Raw genomic sequence first — 27,074 nt, 5'->3', positions numbered from 1 at the left:
CAGTATGCTGGAGTATTAAATCTAGTGTCTGAGGTGACATTTCCGCACTGGCGCACTGGTAGTGACCATAGACTGTATATATAGATGGACGTAGCATCTGGCTCCAGAATTGAAGCCAACCCGGAAGTGTCAAAAACTTGCAATATCACACCGTCCACTAGGGTTGGCTCCAAAAAGCTTTTTCTCCATAGACCCCAATTCATTTTGGAAAAAATAAAATTTGATAGACTGATTTTCTACAGCTCACGATTTTTTCCCGTTAGTTTTCATGGTCTAAATGAGAGATCAGGTGGCCGATCTTAAAATAAATCAATACTGAATTTTAAATAAATCGTTAAAGTTGGCGGAGCCAGGGGGCGTGGCTATACTTGATAGACAGCAACAGAAGCCTCTGCGGTAAAATGTGGGCGGGATAAGAGAGTCCTCAGCCAATCCTGCTCCTAGTTGCTCTCCGGTCCAGTCTGTTTGATGACGCTTTTTACGTCACTGGCTCCAAAAAATCCAAAACGGCGACCAGGAAGTAGCAAAATCTGGGCTTCATTTTAACCAATGGGTGACGTCACGGTTAGTTTACGCCTGATAGTGACGCATTTTACGTGACCCAGTGGTGATTGATTTGCCTGAACTGAAGAGAAGAAGACTGTGGTGACAGACATGCAGAAGGCTCCTATGGTGGAGGATATAGTGGAAAAAAAACAAAAAACAAAAAAAAAAACGAGAAAGCATCCTGTAAAATTTTCTGATGCTCCAAATACGAAGTAAAGTCAGCAATTAGGGGAAGGATTACGTTCTGAAAGGAGAAGTGATTAAGTTCAAGCCAGGAGTTGACAGTGTTTTTGTAGTCACACTCACTGCCTGAAGGAGGAGACAACCGTTATTCACTGCAGGTGTAAAATTGCTAAAACCATTATTATCTTTCTCCTTCTGCTCTGAAACCATTCAGCAGAATTTCTTCTCTTTATGTTTTTCATATCTGTCTACATGGGAGGTTTGCTGTGTGAAATATTTAACTGCTTGGACAAAGTGGAAGCAGCGAGGCTGGGGGAGAAATGCCTCACCATTTCCTTAAAATAGCTCTGCTTTTATCAGCGGCAAAACAACAGATTCCACCGTGCCCTCAGGCTAGACTGTTCTCAGATGCACAATCTCACACAAACACAGATACACAAAGGCGTACATGTACACATCTACAGTTGACACATTTCTCTGCCACAGAAGGTAACACAGGAACCAGGCTAGAATGAGAAGATTAAGATGACACAGGAACTGGCAAAAAACAGTGATAATTAGAAACACTTGAGTTGGACAAAGACTGTGTTACCAAGGCTCCGTTTTAAGGTGAGATTAAAGATTAAAATCAGAAACGATGAGATGTTCCCATGATTCTATCCTTGATCACAAAAGCTTTATGGATTGAAAGCAATCGGAGGGGAAAATTGAATCAAGTTCCATGTCAGTGATCGAAAGCTGAAGCTCTATCAGGAAAATTCATTCCATAAAGTATTTCAAATCATCTCTGAAACACAGCTCTCTAAGAGCACTTGATATCAATTCAGTTTTAACTAACAATCATATCTTTTAAAGGGAACCGAGCAGCACAAATGTACAGCATTAAGCTTGAAATCTCAGCTAAATCTTCATGAAAACTCTTGGAATACTTACTACATGCTTCCTTGAAGAGAAGACCGTGTTAACATTGTTCACACAGCACCAGACCCCTTGGTGAGACAACAAGCCTGTGATTAACTATGTAGCTAAATTAACTATATAACTAGACCATGTTTGTATATTAACTAGGTATTTACAGCCAGTTTCAAGCCACAAAGCCTGTGTAAGCATTTCTAAGTTCACTGCATTGACCAGAAAGCAAATCCACTGCCTTTTGTGCGAATGTTTGCAGACACAAAAAAAGTAATAACAGATAGTGGTCTTTCAGCACTCGGCACTAATAATATGATTTGAGCTATACTCCTTGTGCTTTACTCTAACTTAGCTCTATCACAGCATAATAAAGCCTCAAATTTCAGATTTATTTATGTGACACTTGAGCACAAACAGAATATATGTTGTGTCTAAAGTACAATGAATATTACTTAAACAAAAGAAGGACATTCTTCAAATAGGCAACGGTCTAATTTGCTAACTTTTGCCTTATGTGTTTGAGAAAAAAAATTAAATAATAATAATTATTTAAACACAGGCAAACAATTTTATTATGCTTAAATCATCACAGTCAAACAAAATGTTGCAAATCTCTAGTACCTATTCAACCCTTTATGCCTCTTTCATACAACAGATATCACTTTTAGTTTAAGCTCTTGTATAAATTCTACATAAACGTCATATATCTGAGCTCACTTTGTCAGTTGCGCAGGAACTGATGTCAGCCGCTGTTCAGCAGTTAGTTTCATCCAGATAAGTTAGTTCCGCTTCTGTGTGAACTAACTACATGAACCACAATCATCCGATATCTGCCTGATCTGCGAGAGCCGTTGAAAAGCATATCCTCGTGTATTATATAGACCGAGCAGATACTTCTACACTACTGAGTTGAGTCTTTTCCTTTAACTTCCATCTGCTGCCCCTGTAGTCAATAATTTTCTTTTTAACTGCAGTGCAGAGTATCTTCTCAATCACAGACCATGTTTCTAATTTATTCTGAACTTTAGACTTTTTTCTCCTTTGAGCTGCTGTAACGGTGAACTTTCCCTACTGTGGGTAAAGTTCATCTTGTCTTATCTTATATAACTGCAGGTTGTAATTGTAACTTTTAAGATATACTCCAGGAAAATAGGATAATCAATGGTTTCTCATTTCTTAGTCAGGTAATTGTGAATTTGTAACTAGGCATGCTTTAAGGACTCTCAAAATGGCAGAGTTTGGGTTAAGGTTAGGATTATAACTTTTCAAGAAGAACATCCATGGTTAATAAAAACGTAAACTCACAGGATCAAAGTCCTGGACACCCATGGATGTTACTCTTGGTGGATGAATGTCCAGTGTCTGGCTTTAGGAGAGGACAAAACTGCTACAACTAGATCAGTTTTAGGGACTACAATGTCTGAAGCACACTGTGACCTTAGAACAATGTGACAAGTCCAGACTCAGTCGCATAGTCAGAATTTTTGTACAGTTCTTTCTTCTTTCTTTATTTTTAAACTCTAACCCCTGGTTTTATTTTTTAAATGTGGTTTCATAGTGTACATTTAAATACCCACAAAGGATAGTCACTTTGCAGAGTCAGACTTGACATTTAAACACATGACTATTGGGGGCAACAAGAGTCTGAAGTGAAGCCAGTATTACAGGTCAGAGTTCTAGTCTGAGTTGAATGCTGACAATGGCTTGTAAACCATGCTGACAATAACAATAATACCATGTTAATGTTTAGCAGGTGTCTTCTTTAATGTTAAAAACAAGGCATAGCTGAGACTGACTGGAATTCTACTCAGTTTTGGACAATTTTGACCTGATAATGTGTTGCATGGATTTAAAGGATAATTCCAGCAATTGTAAACCCCAAACTATTTTCCCAAATTGATGTAAATGACAAAAAGAAAAAAAAAATGCTTGGAATAGGTCCAATATTGAGCAAGAAAGCTACAAATGATAACTGTGAACTGTCATTTATATACTAATCCCACTTTGCGAAGTCCAAAATCAAAGCGCTTGTTTTTTTTGCCACTGACAGGCTCAAATTGTGATTATCTGAGGATTGGATTCCTACAAAGATGTGTCTAACACGCAGAGAGGAGGAGTTGTTATGGGCAGACAATGGTTTGAATGTGAGTAAAAGTTAGAGGGAAGAGTGGAGCAAAACCATACAGCTTGAATACAGAAAGCTTGTCTTTCCATTTTCCCAAAGGACTGAAACACAAAAGCAAAACAAGAACAAATAATGGTTTGGTTGCACAATTTCGACCACATTTTCACGGACTACCTTTGGGGATACAGTGGAGTTGTCAATCAGTGATGCACACTGCAAACTGCAGCTGAGAGTGGGCGAAGGGCAGATTAAACCATCCATGTTCACACTCACTCCTATATCCAGTTTAGTATCACTAATTAACCTATCATACATGTCTTTGGACTGGCGGTGGAAGCCAAAGCACGTGGACACGCAAACTCCATACAGAAAGTGCCCAGCCCACCTGGAGATTGAAACCCATGATCTTCTGTCTGAGAGGTGAAAGAGCTTTACAGACCACCGCACTGACCAGTGCTGCAAAAAGACTTTTTCCTAAAAGAAAAAGACTATTTCATGAGTGGATGTAATGTTATTGGCTGGAGTTATTTTGTTGAATTGAAATAAGTACATACAGAAGCATGGCAGGGTATAAGCAACAACAATTACTCAAATACCCCATGTGATTACATTGCAGCCATGTTGCAGGTCTTGCTCAAAATTAGGCCAACTTAAAAAGTTTTGGTCCTTATTGACTATTTACATTCAAAAATGGAGGAAAACAGGGCCCAAGTTTAGAAATACCAGACTTATCATTTAAAGGATGAATATGTATCAATCTGAGGTGATATATATATATATATATATATATATATATATATATATATATATATATATTTATATTATTTATTTATTTATTTATTTATTTTTAGCTTATCCAGTATAATTGTCAAAGTATTTCAAGGTGGCACAAGAGGAAATGTCAATAGGTAACAAAAGCCAAAAAGATTGATTTTCAATGCATCACGAATAATTTCATGGTAACTCATCCTAGCTGTTGGCATATTTCAGTCTGGACTGAAGTGCTGAAACATTAGACTGACATTGATGAATGTTTTACAGAACAAGGTGCGAGTATGAGAAATGTCCAGCATCGTTGCTACTACAGGGCAAAGACAAAACTGTCTCATTTCCAACATCATCAGTAAAGACAATCCTGCATGCTGGTTTTCTGTGTACATGCTCACACTGTGTTGTCAGCGTGTTTATACCATCAAAGTCAATGTGTATCCATAATTAAATACGGTAGCCAGAGGCTGTTATCTTTACAACGGTGTTGTTATTGCACAATCCTTGTATTAAAACACCAGGTTGTCAAAAACAAAACAACATTCCCAAAGACAAAAAAAACCACAGGAAAAACCAAACACACAAACACAAAATGCCCATGAAGCAGTAGATGTGAGCAGAAGGGCTGACTTCATCGAAAACATGGACGGCAAACATTCTGTTCTCACAACTGTTTGTTCTGCTTCAGCAATAATTAAGCAAAAATTAAGATCTGGAGTATCTATGTCAATCTCACAAACCCAGCAGATGTATTTATGTGCTTGTTACAACAGTACAGTATTAAACCAACTTCATGTTACACCTTGAGGGGGAGATAGAGATTCACTCAAGATATGCTGGATAATGACAAAATTTTACACTCAGGGAAGCTGTTGCGGTTACGCTTTTATGCCTCTGGAGAGATGCTGTCTTCAATTCAGGCAAAGATAAGACATTGATGGAGTGAAGAATGAGCCTGTTCCTGTCTGCCATCTGTTACCCGCGATAACTGGCCTCTAAGACTACAGCAAAGACAGAGGACACAACACAAGGAGAAGTCAGCACCAGAAGTCCTGCCCTCAACTTTTCTGAGTTTGTGAAGAGATGAAATCATTGCTGAAACCATGTAAAAGCAGGCAACGTCTGATCAGTTTGTTTTTCAAATGTGTAACTGAATAAAAGAACTGAATTCTTTTGGCATGCGCATTGCCTAATAATGTTTCTTGTAAGTAAATATGAATAACATTAAATTAGGTTAATCTGCAAGATTTTAAAGGATTTCTTGAGATTCACAAGAGTTAATAGTGTTATGTGACACAAGAGAAAATACAATAATTCTTAGATATAAAGACTCATCTAAGGCGCATTTATTGAAGCCTGCGAAGGAAAAAGGCCGTGAATGTAATCAAGCTTGTAGTGTAACCTTGGCTATCTTGCTGTCTTTTTATTCAACCTCTGAAATAATCTGATAAAGTGACATGTTCTTACTTGTGTGAAAAGACAGCAGGGTATTTTAGATCTAATGCACATCTTTTCTATCGTACCATGTAACATTATAAAGAGATAATGTTGGAGCTGGTTGAATGATAGCGTTCACTGTTTTCTAACAGAAGCTAGAAATGATCAAATGTTCTTGTTTTACTGTAAAACATGCTCCGATGTCTTTTCTGATTTCAATATGCAATGTCAAATTTGTAGCAGACCATTCAGGAAGTACTGAAAGGATAAATACTAATAAACTAATCAGTTTTCTTATCTGTGTTCTATCAGCTGCAGTACCAGCAGTTTAAATGGACCAAATATAAAATTATATTTATGTGATTTCTGCATCAACAACTAAGTCATGTCTGGCTCCTATGTCTTTGAGTTTTAGTTAACTACCCCTGTACTGTACTATAAATGTACAGCACAGCTCAGATGTCTGCCAGTGTTCTGCCAGGACGGTTACTTCAGTTGCACAGCACGCTCACTTCCGCTTTTGATGCTGTAATGCGCATGTCTAGCGTGGAATCCTATTACTCGATTAATCGTCAGAATGACCAATAGAATACTCAATGACGAAAATAATCGATAGCTGCAGCCCTACTTCCCATGAATCCGTAAGTGTTCAATGACTCATTTAGAAAGTTACATTTTAAAGCATGAGTACCACTGTACTTTATTGACCCTCTAGTCGCACCATCATAGATACCTAATGTCTCTCAGATGTCAGTGCATCTCACAGTCATTCACACGGAAGGAAGAAACCCATTCATTTTGTAAACCTCCTGACCTTTCTTCAGTACTGCTGTCAAACCAACCTGAAATAAATGAACCTATAGTATCTCTTGAGCCCTTTGAGTCAGATATACAGTATCTACTGTGTGTACAGATGCACCCAAGAGGATGCTGCCTGTTAATCAGAGTGACATGTGGGCAGAAGTCTGCAGTCTGGTGACTCCACACTGTGGTTTAACAGTATCTGCAATTAATTATTATTTTAGCAGCTACACAGTGTGATCAATGCATTTCTTTTGTGTGTTACCTAAACCTAACCTGTGTCCTCCAGCATGCAATAATGATATGGGTTAAACAGACGTTCTAGCCGCCAGCAATCAATACACAAGACGGAAACCTTCTTTTATGCTGGAATCAATTAGCAGCCCTACATGCCAAAGAACAGAAAAAGATACAGAAAAGTGCATCACAAACCTCACAACCGTTTGTCAGTCTTTTCACACTTAAAATGAAACACAAGATTGTATTAAAATGCACGTGGTGACTAAACTGTTTACTGCTTGAACAAGTATCAAACTCCCGTTTCAATCTAAACAGATGCTTAAATTTACTATGACGGCAGCTTAACTCTCTTCATGTTAGTGATACACCACATTAGTGCAGGTAGCAAGAGCTTTAAAGCAGCATGTAGGTATTAGGAAAAATGTGGGGAGAAGAGGGGACTGGGGAGAGGTGAGTAGAGAGGGCCCATACCAACCTGCTCTCACTGGCTTGTTCCTTCTTCTCCCTGACCTTCAGCCACTTCCTCAACAGGAAACGCTTGCGGCGGGGCGACGCGCTGGGCGTGGAGCAGCTCGACCAGGAGGAAGGGGCGTCTTCATCACTGGATGGCGTGATCTCAATGGAAGGCAACTGGAGGTACTCCTTGGAGCTGGAGCGAGATCTGACTGTGAGGCGACCGGCGGTCAGTCTTCCTCTTTCGATGTCCCTCTCACTGGGCACGTTCCTCATGCGCCGCATCTTGAAGCGCTTGCGGCGGAGAGTTGGAGTTGAGGAGCTGGATTGCACAGAGCCATCTGACACGGCGTAGCATCCTCCATCCGAGTATGCAGGAGCGTCTTCTGGCACGCTCACCTGCAGCGAAGGAGGTCTAAGGGTGTCGCTCATGACTCCTCTCTGTGTGAACACAATGCCTGAAGCTCTTCTTTTGTGAGAACTGTTGTTGCAAGAATTGCAGTTTTGCAGCTTTAAGGTTATTCTGCTGCAGGAAAGTTTGGAACAGGCACAAATTAGATCCTAGACAATCAATGCTGGACCTCACACAACCCCTTCAGGTCTTCTTCTTTATTTTAAAGTCCTCTCTGTGTGCCAGACAATGGATTATAAGACTGCCTGAAAGGTCCTGATAGCAGCTATCTTAGGCCTGACGAAGTCCTTCTGCTGCTCCTCAGCTGCTGGTGGATATGTATCAGTTCAGTGGCTGGCTGACAGACTGTGAAGAGCAGTCTTGTGGCAGTAAAGTCAGTCTCTTAGACTGGGCAGAAGAGGGCTAGATTAGATAACAAAGGGGGCTTCTGTTCTGAGAGCAGCAGATGAAACATGTATAAGGCCTGTCAGGGAGTGTAACACAACTCCTTTGCTGGTCCTCCCGCAGGGACTGGCGGGCCAAGTTACACACACACACTCACTTACACATTGGCTGTGCTACTGTCCGAGTTTCCAGATCTGTTACCTTAGCTGTTGCTAATGCTAAGGGGGAAGGCACCAGCTGTCAGCCCTTGAATATTGATGCTCATGTTGTGAATAAGGCTAGGGGGTTGTTTGTTCTCACTTTGTGCTCATTTTGCCGGTGCTGCAGCAGATGAAGACACTGTTGGTCTGGCTTGTGCCTGTGCTGGGAGGCTGAGGTCTGTCTTGTACCCCAGTGTGTCGCTGTCTCCACGTGGTTAATGCCTATAGGTTAGAGGGAGGTGATAGGGCTGCAAGGTACAGGCAAGGCTGAGGGTGATGACGACCAAGTTAAGCAGCCACAAGCACACAATCTAAAAAGCAGGACATGACGTAAAGGACACATACACACAAAGCAGATACTATTACAACAAATCACAGCTAACAGGCAGCACTTCTCATCTACTAAACATACACTGACTATCCACCACCAAGCACCAGTCGAAGGTTATCAATCCCTAAAGCCTTTTTCCCCTAAAACAGTGTTAAGTGTGTGTATAGACCTTTAAAATTTCTGTCAATGTTCACAAACGCATCAAAGATACCACATGACCTCTATGGATCACTGCCATTGTACACAGTGAATATCTGAGTGGTGGCTACCTGTGCTAACTAATGGCACCTGGGTATATATAACAAAGAAGACATCTCCACAAATCTAAAAGAAAACAAAACAAACAAAAGAACCCTGCCACCATATGTTTCACCTTGCCTGAGGAGCCAGCGTGCAGACTGCCCAATTTAATGAAAACCCTTGAGTTTTTCCTGAACGTGGGCCAAGACCACACCTGTCAGTTCTGGAGGTGCAACTGTCAGGCAAACTGAAACAAAAAGAAAAGAAAACTGGCCATGGTGTAAACCATCACAAAGGATACAGACAGAGTTGAGTGGGAAAGGTGGATCAAAATACAGCAGACACAATATCAATAGTAAACACAACCATCTGTTCTGTCCTCATAGTCTAAGCCATTAGCAATAACAGAGTAATTGTTCCCCACATATGGCTTGCTCTGCTCTGCTTCTATGAGGTGAGAAATAAATACAGGGGGTAAGATAAACTGTACGTGCCTACTGAGAAAGAGGAGAGAGTATTTCATGTCTGCACGGAAATATTATTCAATCTAATAGTACCACTGCTAATACCACAAAAATAAATCAAATTATAAACTCCTGACTGAATTAATCACTCAAAACTAGTGATAAAGAGTTCTTTGAATTTGCCATTTAACCAAAACACTGAGACAGGATGTTCCAGAGTCTAAGATCTCTTCAAGAAGAAACATTTTCTTCTGTAGAAGCTGGATTAAGATGAGCTGATAGTGCAAACAGTGTCACTGGTTCTGAACCTGAATAAATGTATTCTCTACTGTAAATGGAAGCTGCTGAGTAATAGAGGAATATAACCATGCTGTAAGTAGATCTAAAGAACGCAAGCGCACACAAATTTTTTAATTAACTAAGAAAATGCCTCATCTAAAAAATAATCCAGGAGACTGCAGGAGGGATCTCACAACTGCATTCACTGCACTACAGAACATACCGTAAGGCCAAGACAAAGACAATACTCCAAGAAATCTGGCAGAGGGTGTTAAAGCAGCAGCCAAGCAGCTTAAATGATTATAAAATTCATATCTAGTATCTTAAAATTTGAACAGACTTCAAGGACTGATGAGAAAGGATGAAAAAAACTTTTGCTCATATCTGTGTTCAGTAGAAACAAATTATGAATGTGTTACGTTATGATCTAAAATTACATTGTATTTTCATCATTGTGGTCAACAAACAGAAATTGTCATCATTGCAGAAAAATGCAATGCATGTCAATAATCACAGTGTTCTACAGTTAGAGCTTAAATGCAGAGCAGGTCACAAATAGGAATGGGAAGTTGCGCTATTTTTGACAGAACTAATGTTTATATAGGTAATCTGCATCAGCTGATTAATTCACTGCTTTGGCCGATGATTATTTTACAACAAAAAATGAATAATGTGTGCAGTGGAGGCAGCACTGTCATACTCAGAGGGTGCTGTGGAACAGTGGAAGTCTGCCAATGCCGGATGTGAAATGTTACCTGAGGGGAAATGGTAAGACTAAAATTCACAGCTTTTAAAGCTCAGTATATTTCACTGACTGCCCTTATGTAATGTAACAAGCCTTGAACAAGCTGAACTACATAACAGGGCTTAAAACTATTATATGGGCATGCTCAGCCTCCACTGCTACTTCAGAGGAGCTGTGGTCATAAAGCTTTTATCAGATTTGTCATTTTGAATGGTTGTGGGATGAAAAGCAAGTATATCTATTAGAGACAACATAAAACTTCGCATTGAGATTTAGTTTCTTGTTGATACCTGGCAGCATTAATTTTTGCTCTTACTACGACTGGGGATCTGTTGATATTAAGCTAAACATACTATAGCTGCTGTAAAACGCCAACAACTTATCTGCAATATTTATCAGTCACTGGATGCCCAGTTCTGAATAACTGGCAAAAAACCCACATTGGTGGACCACTACAGAAAGGTTCCTAATAAAACAGCACTATGTAAACCACCCCAACTCTGCACCTCCCTACAATACCGAATCTGTCATGATCCTCCTGCTCCGGTGCTCTGGCTCATCAGTCAAATGAGGAACGGCTGTGCAGAGAGCACAGCTGGCAAGAATGGACAATCATTGCAGTATATAAGCCAGCCTTTCTACAGAGTTCACTGCCGGCTCATTGTTCCATGCTCCACGCTCTCACCTCCAAGCGCACGACGCACTTCGTTGGACCCTGCACATTGCTCCCCGTTGTCTTCACTCGGCTTTCTGGACTCAATCACCTTTGGACTTTTTATCTGTTTCCCTGCCCTCGTCATGTCTCCCTATTTGCTCCATCTGTTTGCCCGCTTCTGCCATTTCACCCTGGACAATTTGTAAGTCTCCCTTTCCCGGTAACTTAGTTCTGTTTTTCTGTTTAGTTAAATCGGCCTTCTGGTCCGCCCTTAGTTAGTTCTGTTAGTGATCTTATTCCTCCTGTATTTCCCTTCAGTTTTTGTTATTTTTAATTATTGTTTCTTAGTTTTGTATTCAGTCTTTTTGTTCGGTTTTGTATTAAATCCTTATTTAATATCACCCACCTGTCTGTGCCTGCTGCTTGGGTTCACACCTCTGAAACGTGACAGAATGAGCCGGCCACCCAAGAACCCAGCAGGCATTTCTGATTCTGATTTCCCCTCGACCCATGTCGATATTTTTTTTTAAGCTAGGGAGGCATTTAGTTATTTCAGGGGCCTCTATTCTCGTGTGGATAGATGGGAAAATGCCACTGGGCAGGCACACCGGGATGCAGCAGTATTGGAGGGACGCACATGGGCTGCAAGGAAACCAGGGTTAATTCCACACATTCCTTGCGACCTTCAGAAGTTCCTGAACGCCCCCCTGACTAACCTGCCCGGTTCCCCGAAACGCTTCTCTGACTGTTCCCCAGTTCCTGGCTCCCCGTTAGCCGTTGAGCCTGCCGCCACAAAGGCTGGTCGCCGAAGGGCACGGCTCAAAAAGACAAAGAAACTCCCCAATTCCTGTTCCTGAAGAGTGCTGCGCCACCTCACCTGCGGCGCTGGAGGGTCCCTGTGCCACCTCGCCCGCAGTGTCGGAGGGGCCTGATGCAGCCTCACATTTTGAGCGGGTCGATGCTGTCACTGTCCCCGAGCAGGTTGACACGTTTCATTTCCTGCCAAGGAGAGGCCCCGAGCCACTTTACTCCCTGCTGTGGAGAGGCCCCAAGCCACTTTACTCCCTGCTGTGGAGAGGCCCCGAGCCACTTTACTCCCTGTTGTGGAGAGGCCCCGTGCCGCCTCACTCCTGGCTGAAGAGCGGCCCCAAGCCGCCTCCCTCTCTCCCATTCCTGTGAGGGCCATCACCCCAACTCCTGTCCATATAGGGATCTTCGCCTTGTCTTCGGGTCATGGGGGGCCCATCGGCCCGCCTTCCGTCTCTGTGGGGCCCATCGGCCCGCCTTCGGCCCTCACGGGCCCTATAGCCTTTTCCGCAGCCTTGGAGGAGATCAACACTACCTTCACTGTAGCGCTAGAGGGGCTAAAGGCTCTCGCTGCAGCTCTGAAGAAGCAACAGGCTCTCGCTGCAGCTCTGAAGAAGCAACAGGCCAGTTCTGAAGGAGCAACAGGCTCCCGCCGCGGCTCTGAAGGAGCAACAGGCTCCCTCGGTAGCTTTAAGGAGGCGTCCCGCCTCCTCCATGTCCTTGCCGAGGCGTCCCGCCTCCTCTGTGTGCTTGCCAAGGCGTCCCGCCTCCTCCGTGTCCTTGCCGAGGCGATCCGCCTCTCCCGTGGCCTTGGTAGTGCGTCCTGCCTCCCCCACGGCATCCTTAAGGAGGCATAGCACCTCCGCCCAAGTCCTTAAGAGGCATAGCTCCTCCTCAACAATCTCGAGGGGATGTAGTACCTCTCTCCAACATCTGCCGAGACCTTGTACCACCTTTATATCGAGTGGTCCTCCTGCAGTGGCCACTTCAACACCCAATGGTTCCCCTGCAGGAGTGGTCTCCCCTGTTCTGTCCCTCCAGTCCTTTTTTGTCCCTCCAGTTCAGTCTGTCCCTCCAGTCCCGTCAGTCCCTCCTGTCCCTTCTGACCCTCCAGTCCACTCAGTCCAACGTAAGTCCAGTTCAGTTTTAGTCCAGTCCAGTACTAAACCAGTCCAGTTAATGTCCACTCCAGTCCTGCCCCTGGAGGGGCCTCCGACTCCAGTCCTGCCCCCGGCGCCGGCCCCAGCTCTGCCCCTGGAGGGGTCTCCGGCCCCGGTTTCAGCTCAACCAGTTGAGGGGTCTCCAATTCCAGTCCATCCCCCAGAGGGGTCTCCTGTCCTGCTTCCAGTTCGACCCCCGGAGGGGTTCCCTTGTCGCCGGTTTCCAGTCCGGCCACTGGCCCGACCCCCGGAGGGGTTCCCTCGTCGTCGGTTTCCAGTCCGGCCACCGGCCCGACCCCCGGAGGGGTTCCCTCGTCGCCGGTTCCCAGCCCGGCCCCCAGAGGGTCCCCGTCGATCCGGCTGCCGGTTCCCAGCCCAGCCCCCGGAGGGTCCCCGTCGATCCAGCTGCCGGTTCCCAGCCCGGCCCCCAGAGAGTTCCCGTCGATCCGGCTGCCGGCCCCCATCTTCGGATTTGATTTGTATTGTTTTGGTTTTGGAACTTGTAGTGTTTTGGCGTGCCTCAGAGCCGCTCCAGACTGATCTGGACATTTTGTGTTGGCCCTCCGGCCTGACCCCCTCCACCCACCCGACTGGTGTATTTTTGATCTTATTCCTCATGTATTTCCCTCCAGTTTTTGTTATTCTTAATTATTGTTTCTTAGTTTTGTATTCAGTCTTTTTGTTCGGTTTTGTATTAAATCCTTATTTAATATCACCCACCTGTCTGTGCCTGCTGCTTGGGTTCGCACCTCTGAAACATGACAGAATCATTGCATCAGTCTGGCTGGATCAGTCATATCAATGGTAGCACTTAGGCCTCGGAGCACTAACCTGGAGCCCTAAACATCATATGCAGTACATCAAAAACACCGTCAGAGACATGAAACACTGAGGAATCAAAGCCACTATGCTGAAAGCAGCATGACTGAGGCTGCCTGGTGACTTTAACGTGCAATAAGACAACCTTTTCAATAACTCTGAAAATAGTAGAGGCTCTATTTGCTGAAGACAGACTTGCAATTGCTAGAGGCAGATGATTCCTTTTTCTACCACTCATTAGGTGGTTAAATAAAACTGTATATTCAAACATTGCTCTCAGCAGCAAAGAGACAGCCAGTCAAATATCGTGGGTTTCCTTTGATTTCATCAGAAATGATTCGATCACAAATGTTTGCCGCAAAAGAACTGCACTGTTAAAACATAAATTATAATACGAGAAGACAGCAGTACTGAAGCTGGTCATGTATCCTACCTATTGTGTCATTTTATTCAGTATAGCATTAAAACCCTTAACTTTTAATCACAAAAGTTTTATTTAAAAACCAAAACTGAGCACATTATGACATGACTTGACACAAGTGCATATTCTGCATTGCATTCCATTGTGCTATGAGAGCTGTTCAGAGACAGTAATTGGCTCTCTTAATATTTTGTGTGCTGCTTTTGTGAAAACTGAAGAAAAAAGGCATTAAAGTTTCAATAAGTTGTCAAAATCCAAGCTAATTAAGCCAACAGTAGAGCCAAACCTTACTGTAGACGTTATTATGCAACTTTGGCTTTTTGTGCATTGTCATGACTAATTATGTCCTTGTATATTATAAATAATTAAGAACAGATAAATCACAGATAATAATGAACTACTCATTCTTTCTACTTGCATTACTAAATAATCACAGCCTCAGTATTTAATATTTATTATGATTTGTGCTATCAAATGCATTAGTGAAACAACTCTATCCTTTAAAACTCTGGGAAAGAAAAAAGTTTTAAACAGAGGAAGCAAGTGCTGAAAGACTGAAATTCTTTATAAATGTCCCCTAATGGTGCGGTTTATGTAACAATAAACATGCACAATGTTGATCTTAACAAATGCACACACATACATGCAACTTCAGCCTGTCAGGTCAAACTGACTGAGTGTGGACCTCAGCTGCTAGCTATTTAAGAAAATACAAACTAAACAAAGCCTTTTTTCCCCCTGTAATATAGAAGCAAAACTGCTTTTAAAATAGTTCTTTTAAAAATTGTTAAAAGTGGACCACCTGCTCTGTAGCCCAGCCCACTTTGATTGGTATAGATCATAGACTGTAGGAGAAGGTCTGCAGTTAGCATCAATCAAATATTTTATTTTAATACTACTTTTAGGTACATGCACGGATACCACCTACTTATCAAAGGCTGCAGTATCAAGAATTATGCATACTTAATTACATATATGTGGGCTTTAATCATGTTAAGAGTATCTTAAAGCAGTGTTCACAATTATATCACATCAGTTACCTTATTTTGTTTTTATTTTCCAACACTCACATTTAACTTTACTATATCAATAGAAAACAGAGGCAGCTTCTGGATCTAGAAAAAAATGGGCCAATAAGGAAGTGGCTTAAACTTATATTCTTTCTAATGGCCAGCAGAGGGCAACTCCGCTGGTTGCAAAAAGATATCCAATTGTATAGAATCATGAGAAAATAACCTGACTTCCAATTCGATCTATTACATTAGTAAACATTTTCCAAATATTTCTATGGTCTCAATCACTGGTTTCAAGTCTCCTTTAATAAGGCTTGATTTTGGAAATCTGTTCCCATTTAGAGCAAAATAGACAATAGAGCAGGGTGTGCTGTAGGTCTTTAGGTCAAATACACCCCTCTTCTTAAAATTCCAATTCAATAAAACCAAGATAGCGATGGTAAAATTCTAACACTAGGCTTCAAACTGGGTCAACAAACCACTGGATTAAGTCACTGTGGTCATATGTATCTTATAGTCCATTATTATTTGCACAATATTATTAAGAGCTGTAGGATGTGAAGGGGTATTAACTTTGAATCTTATAATAACGTGGATTACATCTAATAACTTAATTCACAACAAATTTGTTGTGTTTGTTCAACCCATTCTGAGAGCATTCATTTTGAAGTTAAACATGACAACACTGATTTGATCTTTTGTATTTAGATTTCCACACCGAGGTGCGAATAGCCCTCCATGCTATCTAAGATGAAACTTGTGTCATTAAATACTACCTGTAATTCAACACGGTGTAAATGCTGCAACACACACACACACACACACACACACACACACACACACACACACACACACACACACACACACACACACACACACACCGACCTGGAGGCTGAGTGTGGACGTGAGGAAACATCATGCATTAATCATGGTAAAACATCGTTTCTCGTTACAGTTTCACACGTTCTCGTCGCCTCAGGTCGTACTCTGACATCGCTGGGCTCAATCTGGGTGAGCACTTGATGTCATTTTTGAGCAAGGAGGCATGACTAAGAGAGTGAAAAAGTTCTTCCTGCCAAGACTTTTATGTGTAGATTTCATTGAAATTGTTTAACAGACTATAGACTGCATTATAGATTTTCCCACAGAGTTATCCATGAGAGAAATACCATGAACAACTGCCATAGCCAGAGAGCATGTTGATGCACCTGTATACTGTAACAATATTAAAACTACAGTGCACAGCAGGAAACCCCTAATGATCCATCCACCTTTCGCCTCAGCGGCTTTTTGCACTTTGCCATGCGTACATTAGTGGAGTCAACAGATGGACCTACCACAGAGTAGCTTTGCTGTTACAGCTGAGACACAGATCACAGTTTTCCATCACCGCGATGACTGCACAGCACAGAGCAGCCGTGTGATTTGCTTGACTTTCACGCGTCATTACTGACCATCAAAGTTCAGCTCTATTGTTCCCTGCCACTCTATTCTTAGCACTGTCTCTGTCAGCACAATGTCAAAGACTGCGGGCAGATTATAGAGGCATGCTAATGCTGATTAACAAACACTCATGGAAATACATGCAGCTCTGATTAGCAGTGCTCTGATTAGTCAAATGAATTCTTTACAAGGACACAAAATCTACAGCATATGGGACTGGGAAATCTCTTTGTCATGGTGGATAAAGTAAGAAAAGTGCTATTAAAAAGATTAGGCTGCTGCCCTTGGAGTACAAAAGTTGGCATTTTAAAATCACATCGTTTGTCCTTATATGGAATTCTGAACCATAAATTAAGCAGCAGGCCTTTGATACTTCACTAAGCAGCACTGTGAAACCAATCTAATGACTACTGTGTGACTGGTGAATCACAGCTATGGCAGTGGCTGTAGCACTGATATCAGCGCGGTTAGTAGAAGCATGTGGCCATAACAGATTTGAAACATCATTTTTTCAAAATGGGAGGGAGAGCGTGCTCTTTTAAATTTGGTACGCTTGCTCCTTGGCAGACAGAAGGCTTAGAAACAACTTGTGCAGAAAGTACTGAAGCGACAGCAAAAGACAGGAGGTGCCAATCAGGCAATCCAACTCTGAGAGAAGATCTGCTTCATATGCCCCTCAACAAACTCAAGATTCAAATTTTAAATGCCAAGCAGACTGGTTCTGGAAGTCTGTTGTGCTGCTCACAGCAAGTTTGCATTAATTATGTCAAGTACACATTTTGATGTGTTTTACCGTGTTTATGTTCCTTCAGTGATTGAATAAAGAATTAAAAGGTTTAGGAAATGACTGTATTTACTATTTTTTCATCAAATTCAGCTCTTGAAGTTACATGTACATTCAGTCAGATAGTACACATTATGAAATTCACATTTGACATGCTTCAAATCCAGTGTTTCCACCTAAATGCTATCACATAGGAAGTGAAAAAAAATATCTAAGAAGTATTTAAGTAGAGTGAAAAACACACTGCACAGATAAACATCACAACTCTCTGCTGTACTTTGGTGCCAGTATGTCCCTGAACAAACTCAAGATTCAAATTTAACGCCTAATCAGACTCGTTTTTGAAATGTTTGTTGCACTACTCTCAGTAGGTTTATGTTAACAATATCAAGTACACATCATGATGTGTTTTGTCGAGTTTATTACTTCAGTAAATGTACAACCCACACAAGAAAGAAGAGAAGAAGCAGTGGAATTTGATGTGCACAATGTAAGGCGGAAAGATTCTATTGAGCAAAAGTGTTATTTTCTAAGGGACTATACAAAAAGGGCAAACAAATAATCTAAAATAATGTATTCACTTAAAATATTTATACTCTTCCTCTGCGTAATGCCTTTCTCAGGCATGATGCTCTTGATGTGATAAGACATGATGCCCATACAAAACAATCGACTCCCCAAATGCTTCATTGAACTATTACCCGCTCAGGTAGAAAACTGAACAGTGTCACAGTACTTTAGAACACTGGAACTAGCTGGTTGAGGGGTAAATACTACATCCCCGGTGAAGGTATGATGAGATTATGAACTCTGCTCATGTAACACAAAGGACCTCATCTTACCTTTTCCCATTCCTGCACTAATCTACTGTATAAATCCGGTTGGTGCTCCAGTACAGCACACTGACTCACTGTAAAGAAGAAGGCACACTTTGTACTGTAACACGTGCTCAAATAAGACCACTCTCTCTCATAATAAAGCTCCAACTCTGGTTTTATACCGTTCACTAGGAAGGGAAGTCATTTACTGTAAAATGGCTTCATGTAAACGCAGTGGGAGGATTATTTTTGGCCATGAGTCATTCATTACAAACCTAAATGTTATAGTAACAGCTTCAAAGCCGAAAGACTATCTCAAGGCTTCCTCGCAGCAAACTTTACCATGCAGCTAACCAATACAGAACTTTTTATCCCCCGCCTCCACGAAGTGAAAAAGGGGGATATAGGTTAGGCCTCTGTCCGTCCGTCCGTCCGTCCGTCCGTCCGAGATGAAGGGGACAGCTTTTCTCGGAAACTATTACAGCTAGGATTACGAAATTTAGAGTGTAGCTTCACACCATGGACACCTTGATCAAGTTCGAAAATGTGACCTGTGCGATAATATTTAACAGAGTTATGGCCCTTGATCACTATTTTGGATACAGACTCATAGACATCACATGTGGCAGGGGATATTGATGACCATGTCGTCTTGTTTAATCAGACTTGGCAAGCAATCGTATGTCTCACAGTTCTCATCAAAAAAAGAGGGCTGCCTCCTCCTTCTCTTGAGAGACTTTCTGTACTGATCAAAACCCATGCTTTCATCTCTTATTTAGACACCCTGCCTTCTAAAAATAACCTTGACACACTATGGAAACAGGCACTCTCTTTGATGAAGTATCGTATGTAGTATTGTGAGAGGTTGCAGGAGAGATGCATCATAGCTAATTGCGAGTCAAAACGGAGATGAAGGGAAGTTTAGACAAATTTGGGCAAATTAAAACAACCTCAGATTGCTTCAAAAGTACCGTATTTTAGTTGAGGGTGCGTAATACTAGGTATTCTGTGATTGATGAGTGCTGATCAGACCGTACCAAAATCTGTTTTGAACAAGTTTGTGGCAAAAACTAGGTCATAGTGCTGAGGACTCATACTAAATTTTGTATCTCTAACCTACTCTAGGCTCAGGATTTCCATGCAGCAGGTCACATCATTACTGAAACAGAAGCTCCCCAAATTAGACACACTGGTTCACTAATTGGCACTGATGCCATGCTCAATAAATTCTCAGTGCATATTCTTTAGGATAAACAGAAGAAAATGAAAAGGGAAAAGGGAAAGCAGCAGCTTTTACAGTGTGATCAGTGTAAGGCTTAAGGAGCTCTAATAAATGCAAAATTACTATAAACAAACATGTACTTTCTGCATCTCTGAGTTTTGCAAATGACATAATTCTGAAAACTGCAAAAGATGACGGCCATCAATGAGTACTGGTGCAGTTTGCAGCCAAGGGTGAATTTGACATGATGAGAGCCACTGAGCACCCACACCTTCGAGTATGAGGCCAAGATTGTATGGCAGAAACTAACAGATTGCTCTGTCTCAATTTCAAGTAAGTTTCTGCCCCCAAATAAAGACATTTGAGTACCTTGAGACATTGAGTGTGAGATGGACAGACAGATTGGGGCATCATCAGCGGTAATGAGGACATTGTACCAGACCATCATAGTGGTGAAGGAGCTAAGAGAGAAGGCAAAGCTCTCAATGTACCAGCTGATCCAAGTTACAACCCCTGTCCATGGTCATGAGGTCTGGGTAGTGACTGAAAGAATGAGGTTGTCGATGTAAGTGTTCGAAATGGGTTTCCTACGTAGGGTGCCTGGGCTCAGCCTTATAGATAAGGTGATGGCATGTGGAAGGACCTCAGAGCGGAGTTGATGCTAACTTAAAGGAGCTACCTGAGGTGGTTCAGGTATCTGATTAGGATGCCTCCTGTATGACTTCCTTTGGGGGTTTTCCACATACTCCAAAGTGGAAAGACAAACCAGAGAAGACCAAGAATTTGCTAAAGGCGTTACGTAACTTATCTGTCCTAGGAGTGCCAGGGGTTCCCCCAGGAGGAACTGGAAAATGGATCCCTGAAAGCCCTGCTTAGCTTGCTGCCACTGTGACCCAACCCCAGATTACAGAGGAAAATGGATTGATCGATGAATAGATTAAAAAAAAACCTGTGCTTGCGCTAGCCATTCGCCACTTCGCCATAGGCGAAGCCTTCCTCAGTATGGCGAAGCCATTTTTAGCATGTTTAGCCACGGTGGCAAAGCTAATTTTGCCAAATAAATGTGAAAAAAGGGTTAACTTACAACTTTTTCGTAATTTGCCTAGCGATAATCAAAGAAAATAACAAACCTCGTCTCCTTTACTGAAGAGCGCTACCAAGTATAACCAGAACAACCCGAATGCTTCCGATCATTACATAATCGATGCACACTGTCACGTGTCTCGTCTCAGCCAATCAGAAAAAAGGATTCGGATTACAGCTCTCGCTCTCTGCACCTGGCTTACTCCATTTCCACCAACACCCCTCCCCCTTTGCCACACACACACACACACACACACACACACACACACACACACACACACACACACACACACACACACACACACACACACACACCTCATCCCCAATCCTCTGGTCCTTGTGCATCCCAACTTGTTAACCCATGCGTTTTTTTCTTCCTGTATTATTGCTATTCAGGCCTTCAGCTGCTACTTGGCTGGCAATTACTTGATCATTTCATTCTTTTTGAATCTGTCCATTACTTTCTCAATTGAATGATTAATTATTTGTTCTATAAACAGTCAGAACAGGGTGAAAAACATATATTGTATCAGTATTTCCGAAAGCCCAAGATGATGTCCTCAACTGTCTTGTCTTTTGTCCACAACTTCGCATGCCGCAGTACAGATAGTGAAAAGGTGTGGCTAAATGTGGCTAAACAAAATTCTAGCACTTTAGCCACAGTGGCTAGAGACAAATTTTCCCTAGTGCAAGCACAGAAAACAGTCAATGAAATAAAGAGAAATCAAACTAGAAGTTTTGGAATTTTCTCTCAAGCCACCAAAAATACTAATAGTTGTTTCTTAACAGCATTTCAACCTAAATAATGTCAACATTTGTCTTAATTAAATCAGATTCAGGCTGTTAAGTTTTAGTTTTAGGACAAGAATTAGAAGCCATTAAATGACACTAGCTAATGAAGCACTGATGAGACATTCCATTTGGATCGGTCATGCTATACTGCCTCTTACATTTGGTGTTGTTAGTAAGAATGATGTGTCTGTGTAGCCAGATTTCCATCTGGTTGTGCTGAAACTGTACTCATGCTCCCCAAAACTGCTAAAATTATTGTGTAGTCTGGAGGGTCTGAACAAATCAGACCTGTCCTTGCTGGTACATAACATCTTGAAAAACACTGTAAAGTACCTGTGCCCATGTCATTAGAAAATCCGCTTTTAAATAAACCGTTATAAATTTGAAATGAAATCAAAATCAGCAGGTAGTGTTGCTTTTAGAGCTAAAGCAGTCATAATAGGAGAAGATCTGAGACTTTTTAGATCCTCGCCCACAGATAATTTGAACAACTTAAACTTATTAAAGCTTCCTCATTAACAGCAAATCATTGAAACTGCTTTGGCTGCAGGCAGATTGCTATTAATATTTTAATGTTTTATAAGAATTGATTGGCTTTGTTTTCCTAGTCAGGTACTCCAGCTGATGGTTTGAATCCCTTTAAAGCCTCAGTTTTCGACGAGAAGACAAGAATACCGCAATCTGTTTTTAACTGATTATTCTTAAACTCTGACAAAGAAAGTCCTTTAAACAGATATCCGTTATGGAATCCATGTCTAAACCCACACAGAGTGTTCAAACGGGGAAGTCCAGATCACAAACCTACATATTCTATAGAAGCAAGGCACTTACACAGACACAATAATCCCATAACCTACAACAGTCATATCAGCATAGGTTAACCAGTGCAGTGCACACCCAAAATATCTGAACTTGTTAACCACAATGGAAAAAATGTGCCTCTGCATCTTGAACATCAACACTGAAAGATCATATTTAAGATCATATTTAAGATAAGCAGAATGATCTGTTAGAATAGAAATACTTTATTAATCCCCGAGGGGAAATAGGTAATTTTAAACATAGAAGACACAACTGCGGCAGAGTATATGAAATTGATTATAGGTTGTAAGCCGAGACAATAGGTTTACAAGCCACTCTTTGATAAGTCAAGCTACAAAAAAATATAACTTACAGTATCAACAATGTCAAAAAAAATAACTCTAAAACTTCTGAGGAAAACACAACTGTGAGCAACAGCACTGTCTCTTCACCAACTGTCATTTCCTGTGGGGTTAAGCTGCACTTTCCCAGGCCTGACAACCAAAAACAGCTGAGAGAAGAGACGCTGTCGGAAACTGGGAGACATGAGAGTGTGAGAAGCATTTAAAGTGTTCTGATTCAGAAAGAGCTGGCTAAAGCAATGCTTGCCAAGAGTTAAGCATTATAATTGCGCCTGTTGGGTGCATATTGTTGTTTTCCTGTCAGTGAGATAAAGATCTTTTCATTATTGGCAAAATACACTAATTAGTAATAGATCTGTTTGTTGGATGTGCAAAGGCGACAGGACAGGTTTTTGAGATGTCGCAGTCACTGTGCCTTTTGAGAAATAACAACAACTGTAGTGTTTTTCACTTTCTGAGGTGTTATGCAGTACATGTGTTCATAATAATTCAGCGTGCAATAAATAAGTTGTTAAAAAGTTTCCACCGTTTGTGCTAAGCTAGGATAAACAAATCACAGGGCTTTGAGGTGAGGTTGAAAGGATAATTGAGACAATATTCTCATTTGAGTTTGACTAAGAGGCCAGTCTGAACTATTCCTTTGATGAACAGCGTTTGCAGTTTCTCTTATAGCTTCAAAAGTCAAATATTTGTACTATGAAATTAAAATGTCACAACCTATAAATTCAAGTTATTATTCCTCAGAAAACAAAGAATTAGGCACATGCAAAAATGTGCATACACGCACACATACACTGAACAAGATCCTGCTGCGACACTTGGGGATAATCTGCACATTCAGCTTTAGGCCCCCTGAAGAGTTTTTCTCCCTGCATGCTGTGCTGCATGTGCACAACGCAGCAGACGTCCTCTCGAACAGCTGGACAGTCACGGTCACATTATAAAACCAACCAACCAAGGATCTGTGTCTGTTAAAGTCACCGTGCTTCATTGTCTTCAATGCAGACACCAAGGTCTGAACAATTTCCTTCCCTGAGTCTTACTATAGCTCAGATGACTTTATGTGCAGCATATATGCTACACTGTACAGCTGCTAACTGCTGAAAGTTATTACCTTAAAATGTATATACCAGCTTCCAATGTACATTCAACAGCACTAGCGCCCCCAGGGGGTGCAGCAGTACATCACCAGAAATAAAGAAATTATTTAAATGTCACTCATAGACTAATTTCTGGCGCATAAAGATGACTATGAATGACTAAAACAGGCTGAACTTTTCTTTAATAGAAATAAGCGGAGCTATTTGGTAGAATGATTTGGTGACAGTAAATTAAAACTATTGCAAATGCACACAAAGGAAACGACTGGAAACACGTCCTGTGTTTTCACTGTGAAGTGACTCAGCTCCTTTTCATCTACATCTCCTTCGTAACGCCACTGCTTTGTCAGCTCCTAGAAAGTTTGTGTTTGCTTCACTCAACCAAACTCTCACAACAACAGGCCGCAGTAAACAAGCTGGGGATGTCCAAAGGAAATGCATGGGAAAAAAGGGACAGTTTCTGTTTACTGTGGACTAAATTACTCAGAACTACATTGTGAAAAAGAAGTTGTCACAAACTGCTGGATGGAGCTGAGGAAAAAGCATTTGATAAAAAGGTTACTTATCCCTTCTTGTTTCTTGTATTTCTTTTGTTTCTTGTTCAGCAAAGTAACTGTTGAAGGCGATGTCAAGGTTAAAACACAGAACAACAGCAACCATTGTGTAGGTGGGCTGCATGTATCAAGATACGGCCTTGTGAAAGCAGTACAACCACGCGTTTTTTAAGCCTGATTCAACAGACAGAAGTTTATAGCTTAAATAACAAAATGAATTATGAATGAAACAATCTAAAAAGTCGCAGAAAATTTAAACTTTTTAAAAAGATAATGTCAATAGCAGATGTCTCCAGATTGTGTATTTTAAGTTTCAGTTCAAAATGCTCCACAGATTGTTAATTCTACCATGTCAATAATACACCTGGTTCTGGCCCTGTTCCAAACATGCCGTTTCAGTGTTCGTAGGTTTATATCTAACTGAACAGCTGCCCACACTTCTTCAGGAAGAGGGCTACAGACACACTGCATGTACAGTGCCTTGTGAAAGTATTCGGCCCCCTTGAACTTTTCAACCTTTCGCCACATTTCAGGCTTCAAACATAAAGATATGAAATTTTAATTTTTTGTCAAGAATCAACAACAATTGGGACACAATTGTGAAGTGGAATGAAATTTATTGGATATTTTAAACTTTTTTTAACAAATAAAAACTGAAAAGTGGGGTGTGCAATATTATTCGGCCCCTTTACTTTCAGTGCAGCAAACTCACTCCAGAAGTTCAGTGAGGATCTCTGAATGATCCAATGTTGTCCTAAATGACTGATGATGATAAATAGAATCCACCTGTGTGTAATCAAGTCTCCGTATAAATGCACCTGCTCTGTGATAGTCTCAGGGTTCTGTTTAAAGTGCAGAGAGCATCATGAAGACCAAGGAACACACCAGGCAGGTCCGAGATACTGTTGTGGAGAAGTTTAAAGCCGGATTTGGATACAAAAAGATTTCCCAAACTTTAAACATCTCAAGGAGCACTGTGCAAGCAATCATATTGAAATGGAAGGAGTATCAGACCACTGCAAATCTACCAAGACCCGGCCGTCCCTCTAAACTTTCACCTCGAACAAGGAGAAGACCGATCAGAGATGCAGCCAAGAGGCCCATGATCACTCTGGATGAACTGCAGAGATCTACAGCTGAGGTGGGAGAGTCTGTCCATAGGACAACAATCAGTCATACACTGCACAAATCTGACCTTTATGGAAGAGTGGCAAGAAGAAAGCCATTTCTCAAAGATATCCATAAAAAGTCTGGTTTGAAGTTTGCCACAAGCCACCTGGGAGACACACCAAACATGTGGAAGAAGGTGCTCTGGTCAGACGAAACCAAAATCGAACTTTTTGGCTACAATGCAAAACGATATGTTTGGCGTAAAAGCAACACAGCTCATCACCCTGAACACACCATCCCCACTGTCAAACATGGTGGTGGCAGCCTCATGGTTTGGGCCTGCTTTTCTTCAGCAGGGACAGGGAAGATGGTTAAAATTAATGGGAAGATGAATGGAGCCAAACACAGGAGCATTCTGGAAGAAAACCTGTTGGAGTCTGCAAAAGACCTGAGACTGGGACGGAGATTTATCTTCCAACAGGACAATGATCCAAAACATAAAGCCAAATCTACAATGGAATGGTTGACAAATAAACGTATCCAGGTGTTAGAATGGCCAAGTCAAAGTCCAGACCTGAATCCAATCGAGAATCTGTGGGCAGAGCTGAAGACTGCTGTTCACAAACGCTCTCCATCCAACTTCACTGAGCTCGAGCTGTTTTGCAAGGAAGAATGGGCAAGAATTTCAGTCTCTCGATGTGCAAAACTGATAGAGACATACCCCAAGCGACTTGCAGCTGTAATTGCAGCAAAAGGTGGTGCTACAAAGTATTAATGCAAGGGGGCCGAATAATATTGCACGCCCCACTTTTCAGGTTTTTATTTGTTAAAAAAGTTTAAAATATCCAATAAATTTCATTCCACTTCACGATTGTGTCCCAATTGTTGTTGATTCTTGACAAAAAATTAAAATTTTATATCTTTATATTTGAAGCCTGAAATGTGGCGAAAGTTTGAAAAGTTCAAGGAGGCCGAATACTTTCACAAGGCACTGTACTTTGTTTAGTGGGTGATAGTTTCACATAGTCAGATGACATGGTTTGCTACAGGACAAATTTGTTTTTAAACCAATTACAAAAATACCGGCTGAAGTTAAGGGAAGAATGCAGTGACAATGTTCTTCATAAATAATGACAGGGCATTTGCTTTGGTGGAACATTTACACGAAGGCAGTTGAGCCCTGTCATGAAAATGACTGATTAACCATGAAGAAATGACAGGGCTGTCTTACGACTTAATTTTTAGTGTAGCAAGTCGTTAGCGTGGAGGGTGTCGTAGTTTCCCATACTGAAGGGCTTTCAGAAAAGGGTAACGTAGATAGTGGAAGGAGAGGAGAAAGCCACATGGAAAGGACAACCAATTGAAGAATTGTACCGTACCACTGTGGACTTCAAAGTGGACCCACATGTGGTTCCATTCATACAAAAACAGTTACACATTGGTTACCTACATGGACAATTACATTGCACTTCATATTACACGGAAATAAAAAAAAAGGTTCAGATTTTTGACTAATTAGTCTCAGCTATAATGTGCGCCTGACTCTTTGCTGTTACATGAAATAGTGAGGTAAGCTACTAATGCTGTAATCAGATGTTACACTGAGACTT

General features: G+C 41.5%; 1 protein-coding gene across 10 annotated transcripts in view; it reads right to left on the bottom strand.

Moving 5' to 3' along the window:
- gramd1bb (GRAM domain containing 1Bb) overlaps positions 1-27,074 on the bottom strand; it is a 125,146-nt gene that overhangs the window by 74,160 nt on the left and 23,912 nt on the right. For 8 of the 10 annotated variants that reach the window (XM_051957863.1, XM_051957866.1, XM_051957865.1 and 5 more), the window contains exon 2: positions 7,488-8,683. The exons of 1 other annotated variant lie outside the window; for it this stretch is intronic. In XM_051957863.1, coding sequence (XP_051813823.1) covers positions 7,488-7,897 — 410 coding nt within the window. In that variant the 5' untranslated portion in view covers positions 7,898-8,683. Of the gene's footprint in view, positions 1-7,487; positions 8,773-27,074 lie in introns of all 10 variants that reach the window. One more of the 10 variants, XM_051957864.1, reaches the window with a different exon arrangement.

The sequence above is a fragment of the Acanthochromis polyacanthus genome, chromosome 13 (assembly GCF_021347895.1).
Source record: "Acanthochromis polyacanthus isolate Apoly-LR-REF ecotype Palm Island chromosome 13, KAUST_Apoly_ChrSc, whole genome shotgun sequence".
NCBI classification, from domain to species: domain Eukaryota; kingdom Metazoa; phylum Chordata; class Actinopteri; family Pomacentridae; genus Acanthochromis; species Acanthochromis polyacanthus.
Note: the sequence above shows the minus strand (reverse complement) of the source record. Positions and strands in the feature narration are given on the sequence as shown.